General features: G+C 38.0%; 1 protein-coding gene across 5 annotated transcripts in view; it reads left to right on the top strand.

The window, feature by feature from the left end:
* LOC137657808 (uncharacterized) overlaps positions 1-11,184 on the top strand; it is a 334,329-nt gene extending 323,145 nt beyond the window's left edge. For all 5 annotated transcript variants that reach the window (XM_068392345.1, XM_068392364.1, XM_068392336.1 and 2 more), the window contains 2 exons: positions 6,730-6,980; positions 7,238-11,184. In XM_068392345.1, coding sequence (XP_068248446.1) covers positions 6,730-6,980; positions 7,238-8,402 — 1,416 coding nt within the window. In that variant the 3' untranslated portion in view covers positions 8,403-11,184. The remainder of the gene's footprint in view (positions 1-6,729; positions 6,981-7,237) is intronic.
* Positions 11,185-13,824: the final 2,640 nt, after the last annotated feature.

Below are 13,824 nucleotides of genomic sequence, written 5' to 3'. Positions count from 1 at the left end.
AAGTGATTGTACCAACTGTGATGTATGGATCGGAGTTGTGGGGAATGAAAGTGACGGAGAGACAGAAATTGAATGTGTTTGAGATGAAGTGTCTAAGGAGTATGGCTGGTGTATCTCGAGTAGATAGGGTTAGGAACGAAGTAGTGAGGGTGAGAACGGGTGTAAGAAATGAGGTAGCAGCTAGAGTGGATATGAATGTGTTGAGGTGGTTTGGCCATGTTGAGAGAATGGAAAATGGCTGTCCGCTAAAGAAGGTGATGAATGCAAGAGTTGATGGGAGAAGTACAAGAGGAAGGCCAAGGTTTGGGTGGATGGATGGAGTGAAGGAAGCTCTGGGTGATAGGAGGATAGATGTGAGAGAGGCAAGAGAGCGTGCTAGAAATAGGAATGAATGGCAAGCGATTGTGACGCAGTTTTGGTAGGCCCTGCTGCTTCCTCCGGTGCCTTGGTTGACCGCGGTGGTAGCAGCAGTAGGGGATTTAGCGTTATAAAGCTTCATCTGTGGTGGATAACTGGGGATGGTGGGCTGTTGCACCATAGCAGTACCAGCCAAACTCGGTTGAGTCCCTTGTCAGGCTGGGAGGAACATAGAGAGGAGAGGTCCCCTTTTTTGTTTCATTTGTTTGATGTCAGCTACCCCCCAAAATTGGGGGAAATGCCTTGGTATATGTATGTACTACAGGTAATTTCCCCAGTTTCTTTTTAGCACCTTGGTTTGGAAGTAATTGATAGGATAATCAATAACTGAATTTGAAGAAGGTACCAAAGTTTTCAACAGCAAATGCAAAGAAGAGAGATTCATTGAAGATCCACAAAAATGGTTTGCATTTTCTGCCATAGGAGCAAGATGTGATTTTCTTGAAGGCCCACTCCATACCAACCCATACATAATGGTACCAAAACAAGCCTCCATACCTACCCATACATAATAGTACCAAAACAATCAGAGGCATACTTGCAATCAAAACCAGTCATTTGGGTGTTAGACTAAGTGATGATACAATTATCCCTGCTTTATCTGTACTTAGTCCTAACACCTAAAATAATCTTGTGGATTCCAAAGAGCCAACTCTTGAGATTATTATTATTACTAGCCAAGCTACAACCCTGGTGGGAAAAAACTGAAGGCTATAAGCCTAAGAGCTCCAACAGGGAAAGTAACCCAGTGAGGACAGGAAATAGCAAATAAACTATACAGTATATCATATTGAAGACTAAAAAGTATAAAATATTTTATGGTCGGCAACAAACATTAAAATGGTCGGCAACAAACATTAAAATAGATCAATTATGTATAAACTATTTTAAAATGAGACTAATGACAACCTGTTTAACAAGAGAATTTAAAACATGTATTCTGAAATAGCACCGATTCAACAGCTAGATGGAAGATAATTCCACAATCTTGGTCACAGCTGGAATAAAACTAATAGTATGTTGTAGTATGATGGAGAAGGCATGGCTGCTAGAATTAACAGCACAGCTAGTGCTATGTACAATATGGTTACAGTCTGGGAAAATCTGATTTAAGAAAAATCTCATGCAACATGCATAAGGAACTAAATGAACAATGGTTTCAGAAATTAATACCAAGATCAGAAATAAGGAATTTAGTAGACCACAAGTTTCTATCCAACAAATTAAGATGATAGTCAGCTGCTGAAGACCGGGAAGGAGAACATTTATAACATTTCCTATGGATAGACTGATCACCAAAAATCGTAAAAAAGAGAAAAAAAAAATTTCAAAAAGCCTTTTTTTTTTTTTTTTCTCTAATCTCTCCTAATGCAACTGATGAAACTACTGATCACCAAAAATCTCTAAAAACTTTAAGCCAATTTTTTATGCTCCGGAAGAAACTGACTAAATATGCATCTTGGAAGTAAATTTGAAATCAAGGATCAGACCCAGGGTTATAAATGAGTTATATATACAGTAGTTATAGAGACATTGTCAATGCAAAGATCTGGATGTTGGGAAGCTAATGTCCCTGACCTACTTATAACCTTGAATTTTATTAGGATTTAAGTTCATAGTTTTGAGTCGCTGACGTCACTAACAACTTAGAGCTTCAAAGGAAAATCCCTTTCCACACATTCATCCAAAATGAATTTTAACTTTTGACACAGAAATGTTTGCCATTTACTCAAAATTTTATCATCAAAACACAAAGCAATATAAGGGAGGCTGATAAATTATGGAGGAGGTAGAATCAATTAAGAGTCGAGAGACCTTTGGCCAATCACTCGTCTTCAATACTGAAAACACCATTTTGTTGAAAATGAGCCACCTCATGACTGGTATCTCTCAGAGTTAAAAAGTTATATTCCACTCCAGTCCTAGCATTAGATCAATGTTTTATTTACCCTGAAATGAATATTGTTAAATATCCTTATACCCAATTTCATATATAACGTAGGTTGCACAAGGTAGTTAAAAGTTGAAAAATCATGTATGCAGATAATACATAGCAGACGTAGTGCATCTTAGAACATGTAAACAATGTGAATGCCGTATATCATAATTGATAGCCGTATTAAATACTGAATATATGTTACTGGGTTGTGTATGTGTTGGACATTAAGTTTAGTAAAGTTTAATCTTAAGTTTAACAGCATCAAAACAAAGTTATTTTGTTGATTCAGACATATGAGGGTACAGTCTGTATCCAAAGTATATACCGTTTATGTTACCCGGAAGCGTTATTCAACAAATATTCATGCTTATTCATTTCTGGAACTTTGGTATTTATTGGCCTTAGGACATGAACTAGCCCTTGTTTACAAAATTAATTTTATGTAGGTTGTCTAGTTTTATTATTGTTGAAGAAAGGTATTATGGACCTGTTTATAGTTCTTTAATGATTGCAAGTTTTTTTTTCCAATTATTATAACTTTTCTCGGTATGTAGTTAGTTAATCACTGTGAGCAGCAACTTGGTTACACCATGCAAATGTAGTTTAGGGGCTAATGTGCATTATGGTGTTAATGGTATTTTCTTGTGGACAATAACTGCCAAAAGTGAAGTTGCATTCTTTTCGTATGTGCAAATCATCATAAATTCTGGCCTTTGTCATTTTTGCCCCTTGCCACCATTTGTTAAATTTCACTTGTCGGTTTCTTCAACTCTTGTTAATATAGTATGCTGAATTTTTGCTATGTAGAAATAATGGTTGATAGAGGTTTTGGTGGCTTCTGGCTTCCTTGGAGAGTGGTGGAATAATAGTCCTAGGTCTACTTGTTTAGATCATGAAATTCTTACAATGGAAAATTCCTTTCTTTATAAGGCAATGGTCACAATAATTGTCCAATACCTGTATTCATATTTAGATATATATAGTTATTTATATATGCTGTACACCAAAATGTGTGAAAGAAGTGTTAGCATTTGTTAAATTGCTGTGATTATGTTCTTATGTGATGTTTGGCTAGTGTTGTTTGTTGATTAACTGGTATCTCACAGAAGCCAGGTATTGGTGTTTGATGATGCTCTGCCTTGATGACTATGACCTCTTAGTTGGAAGGTTAGGCGCTAACTCTTGGATCTCGTTCCCCCAAGGTGTCTTTGGGGTGAGGTTATAACGAGTGGTGATGTTATCAAGAGATTGTAATTTTTTAGTTTTATTAATGTTCATAGAAAGAAGGGATGCTTTGTTTCCGTCTTTTTGTCAATATTGTGTTTACTTCCTCCAGATTGGTATGATCTTCATTGACTTTGCTTCTCTTGGTGTTGGCGATTTTGTGAACTAGATCATCTTTGTGAGGAATGTGAGGTATCAAAGCGTGAAGGTTCCAAGACTGAAAAAAGGAATCGACGGTAGTCCACCCTCCCACTTTCTAATATGGTTGTGCAGACTGCAGGATGTGTAGTCTTGGTCTAAGGCAAAGAAGTAATGGGTACTATGGGCTATAGGGCTGTCCCTGAAAAATTCTGAAGGATATTCGAAGAATTGGAAATCAAATTTGTCGGTGGGAATAGATACATCGACGACTACGTTCCAATCTAAGTTCAGAGCACCTTCTGTCACTGATCAGGAGTCCACATTTGGAGCTACATAGAGATTTAGTTGGGGATTCTCTTATGTTGAAAACAGGTCTATCTGGGGATCTGGTTCTAATTCCAGGACCTCCCAAAATACTTTTTGTCCAGGATTCACTTGGTCTGCATGCTTGAATTGGCTGTCTGCCACTCATAATATGGAAGTTTCTCTTGGACGAATCCTCTTCAATGTCGGGGAAACTGCCAACACATTTATGAGAAATTTTGCAAATTGAGGGGGATCATTTCCTGAACATGAAAGTTTTCCTCTGTATGAATGATTCTAGAAACCGGGGTAGAGACCAAAGGAACCGACCAGTTGCCTTTGGTGTAGCCCAAGACCCAATGATCATCTTTCACCGAATGGGCAGCAGAACTCGATGGTCCCGAAATTCCTTCTGAGCTGCCCCTTTCCACACCCAGTGGAGGTCCTTTAGTCTGTTCTTCAACACTGTCTACTATAAAGGCAAATTGAAGAAAGCCTAAGATCTTCAATTGCCGTCTGGATCATAAGGGGCTAAAAACAAAGGATCGGACTCGTTAAGAATTCTCAGCTGAGATGCTTTCATAAGGCTTACAGTGACTGTCACCAGATTCCATTGGAGACCTAACCACTGAAATACCCTTTTCGGTACCAGTCTTGACTTCCCTAATTTGGTCAGGAAACCCAGTTCCTGCAAAACCTTCAAGTCCTGAGTAGCATATTTGTGACAACTCTTCTGTCTCTGTCCAGACCAGCCAGTCATCCAGTTAGGCTATGACATCAACTCCCTGTAGTCGCAGCAAGTTTGATCACTACTTTTACGAGTTTGGTAAATACCCCTGGGGCGATTGAAGCCAAATGCCATTGCCTTGAACCTGTACAACCCTCTCCTGAGCCAAAACCCTAGGTAAAGTAGGAATTGGTTGGCAATAGGGACATGCCAATAGGTGTCTTTGAGCTCTCTTTAGTACAGGTCGAAGCCCCTTGGTATAATAGTTAATGGACCAGTCTGGTCGTCATCCTGAATGGGTCGCATCTGATGTGTTTGTTGCGGTGAAACAGGTCGTCTTTCTGGGGAATCTTTCTTCAAGATCCTGAATAGTCTGCCCTGGAAATGTAGGAATTTGCACTTTGCTTTGACTCCTTTCTGCAAAATCTTGCTCATGAAGTCCAGCATCTTGACAAAAACTGTGGCTTCCTGGAGGTTCTGTTATCTATGACCAACAGAAACCTAGGCAGATTGAAAACCTAAAACCTGGGAAGATTATAGATTTGACAATCCAAAATGAATACTTTATTTGAATAAAGGAGTTTTTGCTATACTATGATCAAAAGCTGCTTCAGAGAAAAGTATTTATTATCAAGAAAGCGGTCATTACAGCACAAATCACAATGTACAGTATATTCTATAATATTTTGGCCAGAAAATATCAAAGATATCAAGGGGGGACATATGTGTTTCAAGAAATGTAAATAATTTGGAACCAGTATAAATATTAATGTATTGGAACCAGTATAAATATTAATGTATAAAAGTGTGCATTGCTTTTAATAATGTGCTCACAACTGAGTTGGAAATTAGGGGTTGTTTTGCCTCTTTAATAATCATAACTGTAAACATTCCCAACATCTCAAACATACTGTCATACAAAGTTGTTAGCAAATGGTTTATTACAAGGTATCTTTATTATAGCTTTATTATAGCGTATTTACAAAAAAAGATTGGATTATAGAAGCATATCCACTGCTCTTATTGAACAAGTGAAATTTACACATTCTTTTGAAATAATTACAATGTCTTCTAGGAGCACAACTGCTTTCTCTGATTTCTTATAAACACTTAAAACTTTGATTGTAAAGAAATTTATTTCATTATTTTTATAGAACAAATATGTAAGCCAAAAAAAATACAAACAATTGTATATTCTAGGGTAAAATTATAAGGGGGAGAAAACTTCAGGTTAAGCAGAACCATTTATTTAAATTGGTTACTGTACTTGGATATATTTTAAATAAGGTTTAAAAAATTTGGGTATTAGTAGGTAAGGGAACTATATTAGAATGCTGTGTAACTGATTTGAAAACTAAATATAAACACTGGTACTTTATTTGAATAACGTAAATTTTTTGCTAAGCTCTGATCTAAAACTTTTGTTGATTTTAACTTCTGATTTTATTTATTCTGTAATTATAACCTACATTTAGGATGAATCATGTTATACATTGTCAGATATTTTAAATAGTTTTCCCCCTTACAGAATAGTCACTGAATAAAATGGTTAGTTTAATTTTTTTTTTTAGGGATAAAACAGATTAGCAAAAATGGTACTTTATAAGAAGTTGAGAATTTATTTAGTGCAAAAAATGTCTCCTTTAAAACTTAGGCATCATCTTAGCAAAACTACAAAATCACGGGTCTGAATACTGCATGATTGTTTTATTTTTTACACTAAAAATTTTATTCAGCAACAGTGTGAATTATACAGATAATGTTTCTTTATCTTTTTCAGTTTCAGCCTTCATTTTGTATAGTATTTTACTCTATTTACCAACAACTTTATTATTTAATGCAATTCATTGTTAAAAGTTTTTATTGCTAACACAAACATAAATCATTATATTGTCATTATCCAATTAATAGCTAGTTCGATGCAACCATTTTCAGGATTTTATTTTTCAGTAATATTCATTTTAAATATTTTGTTCAGGTTCCAAAGGTGACAACAAAGAAGGAAAGCGGCACAATCCCAGAAGATCTAGCCAAACGGCCTGAAATAACTATTACTCCAATCCCAAGATCCATAGGTAGTATGGTTCCAGGAGGCCCTCTTCATGATCCTTTATCAGGTGTACCTCCAGGTTTGAAAGGTTTACAGCTTGCTGATCTCATGACCTTGGAGAATTTTAAAACCACCTTTGGGATGTCGGCTTTACAAGATTTGGCTAAGATAGCTGAAAGGTAAGGAAACCCCCCCCCCTCCCAATAAAATATCCCTTCTGTAGTTGGAGTTAGAATCAGTGATGTATATGATTTATTAAATTTAGTATCAATCTTGCCTTATATTTTTATTCTGTAAAGATGTGTAAGGAATATTTGCACTAGTACAGTAGACTACATTTAGTCTTTCAAATAAAATTTTCAATTTAAATAGTTGAATGCTAATAAAGATTTTTATATAGGTAATATAGATACCTAATCACTTAATTTAATTTCAGGTATGAAAAGCCTTTACAAGAGCCAGCAACTAAAAAATTGAAAACAGAAGATGGTGCTAGAGTTAATGGAGCAAATTCAAGAGAACGGGGGAATGGCCGCCCGTCTGTCATCCAAGAGACTCCAGCAAGCAAAGCAGGGTTGCCTGCTGTACCAGGTTTAGTCTCGGCAGATATGATAAGACAGATGAATCTTCTGGAGGCCAAGTTATTACTTCCTGCTCATCAAAGCAACAAAACTATCAGTGCCATAGCACAATTACTACCGCAGACTAGTATATTTCCAGCGCCAGCACCAGCAGCACATCAACCTCATTTAAGTAAAGCCATGAGAGATCATAATCCTATAAGACCTGATCCACCAAGAGTCATACAATCACAGTCTGTTTACTCTCAAGCAAAACATATTTATGGAAAGCCAACGGCAGATGTAAATAAAATGATGTGTGTTAAGGACACAAATAAAAGTGCTAGTCCAGAAATAGAAATTCTGGATTTAAGTCGTCCAACAGGAAATAAAAGTAGTAAACCTCCAAAAACTGAAAGACCTGAGATAGAACTGTTAGATTTATCTACTAGGCGAGATATAACTGTGTCACCAGTTTCTAAACCAGGTACAAGCAAAAACTGTAACAGTAGTAGGCAACCCCCAAGTGTGAGTATAAAATCTTCAGATCATCCTGCCAGACAATCACCTAATAAGCCCCAAGGTGGAGCTAACCCAGTTTCAGCAGCTCTTGCAGCTGCACAAGGTCTACCACCTGGTTTAGGAGGTCTACCGTTAAATCCTGCCGCTCTACTACCGTACCTGTCACCTATGCTATCTCCAGGAGTTAAACCTAATTCTGGAGCTGGAGGGTCACCACATATTTCTATATTTCCTTTCATGGACCTTGCCGCGTATTACAATATGTTACCCCAAGGTTTAATTCCTACAACGAGTAGTAGTGGTAGTAGTAGTGCGAGTACTACAGCAGCGCAGCATATGGCAGCTCAGCTTCACCTCAGTTCATTAGGCATTTCTTCAGGGTTGTCAGGCCTTACACCTGATGCCCTAGCTAGCTTGGGAATATACAAGAACTTCCTACCCCAGGGAAATCTTCCTGCCCCCCACTTCCTTTCAGGTCTCATGTCACCACATAATCATAACCCGCCCACAAGCAAGTAACATTACCATACCCAGTCACATCACATTTCATCTGTTCCTATAATAATCATCATTCATCTCTAAATTATGTTTTTCCAGAATCCAGAGATCATTTTAGTTGAATAAACATTTTTTTCTTTCTGTTACCAGTTGTATCTATATTTTGTCTGTCTCCAAGAATGATTTATCTTTTAAATGTGAAAACCAGTACAAAACTTATTGCAAAGACTTATGCTTCCATGGTATATTGAAGAAAGTTCTTGATGGTTTATAAGATACCATTTTATTTTATTTTTTTCATTGGCGTTAACAAGATTTTCTATTTCTGACGATGTGGTTGAAATTTAGTACCAAGATATAAATAGTTAGGTGCTTTTGTTATACAGCACAAATATTGTTTTTAGCCTTGAATCATCTTTATAACAAAAGTTTGCAATATACAGTATATATGTTTAGTTAAGACAAAAAATAAAAGGTGGAGGCAGACAGCCCGTTTTCAGTATTGTTTATTTGATTGAAGCTTCTTTGCCTACCTCCATAGTCATTATATTAATGTTCATATTTCTGTTTATCATCTTCACCTCTCCGATTATCATATCATTGCTCACATCACCATTGCTACCACAGCCTCCTCTCTCCCACTGATTGTCTATACTGGCCTGCCATTTTGAGCTGGATTTAACTTGCATCGAGTTTCTAGGGTACACTATTTTCCTCCTCCTTTCCTTGATAGGTAGGGTATCTATATTTATGTAACAAGAGGTATAGAATCTGTGTTTTATGAAGAAATGCACCAAAGTCTCTTAAGCATAATCAACTAGGCGGTATTTGCCGTTTGTGCAGGTGCTTGATGCTCTTGGCAAAATTATTTGAAAGTTATTACATGTGATTGTTTGCATTTTAACCTTTTGGTAAACTTTCATCATAGCTGCATGAGAAGTGCCTATTTGTGGAGAAAAAAAAATATTCTCATGATGGGTGAACTAAAATTACAAGTGTAAATTGGTATTGTCTTTCAATATTTTGTATACGTTGTAATTGCATTGTAGAAAATATAAAAGGACGATGGTTGCAAATACTGGTTAAATTTGAATATGGTCGGAAGCAAGTTCTATGCAAATTTATAGATAATTTGAAAATTTATAGATAATTTGAATAATTTATATGTTTTGTCCTAAAGTAAAACATCTTATAAACATTATGATAAAAATACTTTTCACGTATACAAAAAATTTAAAATATGATAATCTTTCTGGAAAACTGCTTGAGAATTTTTATTTTATTTTATGACAGCCAAGTATCTCATCTCGCCTATATAAATTGGAATTGATATTTTGTCTATTTTTTCTTGTACTTTTTTGTCATATATTGGTTTTACATTTGAAGTAGCCATTATTATTTTGCAAGGATTTTTACCGGTGTGCAGTATACTGCATCATCACAATTTAAAATTGTAATTATTTTGTAGTCATTTTAATCTGTATTTTGATAGGAACTCTGATTCTTTGAGAATGATTAATTTTCAAATTTTGCAATTTAGCAGTTCCTTTAAAATAAACCATGGTTATGCTTGTCAATTATATACTTTTTTGATTGCTTGGTTTTATAGAAAAAAATCAAGTTATGGGAAGCACATGCTTTTCGTCTCCATGAAGGTAAATTTAAAAGTTTAAACAATTAGGTACAGCAAAATTTTGACAACGCAATAAAGTTGTTTTTTGCAGGAATTTATTTGAGTTATGCAATACATGGCATTATTTACAACTATTCCTGAATTTGTTGATTAACCAATATTTTGTAATTTTCCCCACTATTTTCTTCTTCATTGATCTACTATGTATGCAGGAAACCTAAGAAATTGCTATGCAAGTTAACATGCCATTGGGAGAAGGGCTCTTTTGGTACCTGGTTTAGAGTAAGATTTTTCTTTTGGGTTCAGTAAGTGCCTACTTTGGTTCAACTTATTTTCTAATTATAATGTGGAAATGTAAATATTTGATTTTTTTTTTTTTCCAAAAAAATTTTATTGTAAAAGGATACTAGGTTAGTTATTTTTTGTAATAAACTTTTGTAGTCATAGCCAGAAAGACAAATGCCTAGCTGTGGTTTATAAAAAAAAAATAAAAAGTATATATATATAAATATATATATTAGTGGGAGCTGACTTTGTCTTCTACCCATAAGCAGTTACGAGTTCATTCGCGACTACCTCGAGTGTCAAGATATGTACATTCAGAAGCTCATTCTGGAGGTAAAATCTGAGAATGGAACAAAGCAAGAAACAGTGATCGTGGATTTGTATTATTAATAACTAAGATAGTCTCAAAATGAGAAACACTTTCTATATAATTGGCGGAATGAAAATATTAGTCGTCTTTATCCAACTCTGATCATTGTAGTTTTGTTCGGTTTTCCATTATTTGCCTCTAATAGTGTGTCATTTGTTTCTCCATGAGAACCTTTTCAAATGTAATTTTAACTTGTAGATATGTGTCTTGAAGATGATGGTCCTTCCATAAATGTTATGTTGCATCTCATGATTGACCAAAGATTTCAATACATTCATTCTTGTACATACTTTGTGCAAATCTTATCATATTTGTACATAATGGAAGTGTTTTAACCAAATAGAAAGGACCAAGTAACATTAGTATAAAAAAGAAAAAATGGTAGTTGGAAGGCATTAGTCTGCCAATTCCCCAACTTGTTCTTTTCTCCCGAAAACTTTGGCAATTCTTACCTGAAATATACCTTTTGTACCAATGTAAGGAAATTATTAATGTAATAAAATGACTTTGAGTAAGTTTAGCTTTTCTGTTAAGACTTTTCTCATCATTACTTCACAAACTTAACCTACTTTAGGGAAATTTCCCCCCAATGTCTTACTAGATATGAACTGATTTATCCATTGCCTTAAGTCTAGTGCATGTTCTACCTGAATTTCCTTCGTCTCAATCATTGAAGAATTATCTGAATGTATTATTTCCATAGGTTTACTATTTGTTTCTATGCATATTTGTCCTTTAAATAAGATTATTTTGGCGCAAGCTGGAATGATTGTTACAGTCGTTTACGAAGTTAACAAGAGGCCCTGCCCAACCACATGTTGAAACAACCTCACTTTGAATTCTTTGGGGGGGGGGGGGGGGGGGGGGGGGGGCATATTTGTTCGCAGTTATCCCTGTATGCAGGACGTGGCTTCAGGTGCAGTGGCAGACCCGAGGACTAAGCCTCCTCCGGAGTTCATCTTGTCAACACCCTAGAAGATATCAAAGTCGTCTTTCACTCCTTCCATTCCTCAGATTAACTCTGTGGGCTTTTCAGATTATGGTGGTGTGTGGGTTTTCCCCAATGTTTGCTGAATTTCCCAATCATGGTATGCCTTCTCTTCATGATTGCATTCGCCCACAGGTTACCCGTGTGGTGGGAAAGGAGGAACTCCAGAGTTCGGGTACCAAACAAAAGGAAAGACTGCAATGACCGCCTTGTAGATTCCTTGGATAAATCCTCTGATCTTACAATGTAGCTTAACCATACGTCAAGCCACGAAGCAGCTTGCATGACATATTTCATGCCTCTCTCTATGTTGAGGAGCTCAGTTGTAGAAAGTGAGGCTCTCGATGTGTTAAGGCAATGCACGGAAAGACCCCTAGTAAGAGATCTTTCTACTGTGAGGTCGAGGAAGGGGCTCGTTTTTTATCTCGTAATACTTCTATTGTAATATGAAAGGAAGTAGAAGAGCCCTGGAAGAAAAGCCTGCCCTGCTTTCTGTGAGATGGCTTTCCTTCTGGCTGCTGTCAATCTTTTCGACCAGGGCAATACTGCACTGGTCTTAGGGGGTCTCTGGGTGCTAACCATTTGGTCCAGTACCATGTCCTTGCCTTCCTGAGGATTGGTATCAGGTTCCGACAGCTTATTGATTGACCTCATACAGGCTAGGACTAGCCAGAAGGCGTATTCAGACTCCTTACGTTCAGCTTTGTAGTGGTACTTTGGACTTTTTGCTCTAGAGAGATATTTGAAATTAGTGCCCAGAAACTCTTCTATCTCCAAGCTCTTATCCACAGGAGCCTGGGGTAAGATGAAATCGTCAACTGGTTCATGAGGTCCCTCCCACCTTAGTGGATCTCTGATTTAACTCTGACCTCAGAGTTTCCCTCGCCTTCGCGTTCTTAGGAACCATTTTCGAGTCTTTCGACTCTATGAGGAGGGAAGGTCTGGGAGGTCCCTGCGGTTCTGTCAGAACGAAAGACTCGGTAATAAAGGATTGCTCGTCTCTGGGTGGTCTAGAGACCAGGCGGTGTTCTGGAGGAACAATCTCTAGGGGGTTGAGGGTTGAAAGGTCGAAGGGAAATCCTCCGGAGTGAGCCTGTATCTCTGCTTGACTGAGGTTGGAGGCGATGGGCATGAGGCGTGTACCACGCTGCATCCTCCTTTTTTGCCTAGTTGTCAACCTGTCTCCTGAACGTATTAAAGTAAGAGGGAGTTTTCCAAAGGTTTGAGACAACCAAGGATGTACCCTGTCCTCAGCACTAGGTGGGGGTGACCGCTGCGCTGGAGGGACATTAGGCTGACTAACCAGGGCAGGTTTCCTCCTGGGAACTGCAGATGAGGAAGCAAAGGATACCGACCTATCCAGTGGGATACTAAGAGTGATCGGATCTGAGGCTGTTGCAATTGTGGAGGGGCTGGAAGGCCTAAGCCGACTAAAGATTTCTGCAGGTTCGACACCAAGATGTTGTATCATGATGGAAGTTCGTCGACGGTTGTCAGGTCTGGGGTCTTTGGGAGCCCTAGAGGAGGAGAACGCCTGGCGAGAAGGCATTCAGGAGCTTGGCAAGCTCTAGGGGACAATCTCTTGGGCATGAGAAGGTCCTCCTTAGTTGTCCGTAGTGGACGATCAGGTGATATTGGAATGCCCGTGAACTTGTTCGGGGGTGCCTTGCTAGGAAGGGTATCGGCCTGTCGCTGGATCCTACTGTTGCAGAGGCTGATGCCAGAGGTGTTGAGCTTGCAATCACTCGTGAAATCAAAGCCAATCCGCGTGAAATGCGTGTAAAATTGGACAATTCACACGTAAAATCAGGCGATTCACACATCAAAGGGCACGATTCACGTGCAGACGTAACCATATCACGAGCGAATGACGGTGAGCACGGAGGAGGAAGCCTCAGAGGGCCTCTGTAGCGCTATAGGGCTACAAACGGTCTCTTGAGGCGATGGAAGCCTCGGATGGGAGTAAAGCGTTACGTCAGCGGGTGACGTGTAGGCGAATGCGTCCCTAGGATACCCCAAAATGCAAAGGGAGGTGAGAGCCTATAAGGACACCTCCCTGGGAGTTGTCTTTCAGGAGGTCCTTTTTCGTGCATAGGCCATCTTGGAAGAGGAGCAGCAGGAGATCATCGGGTTGTAGAGCGTTGCGTGGATCGTAAGCAGAGGCGCC

The sequence above is a fragment of the Palaemon carinicauda genome, chromosome 1 (genome assembly GCF_036898095.1).
Source record: "Palaemon carinicauda isolate YSFRI2023 chromosome 1, ASM3689809v2, whole genome shotgun sequence".
Taxonomy (NCBI): Eukaryota; Metazoa; Arthropoda; class Malacostraca; order Decapoda; family Palaemonidae; genus Palaemon; species Palaemon carinicauda.
Note: the sequence above shows the minus strand (reverse complement) of the source record. Positions and strands in the feature narration are given on the sequence as shown.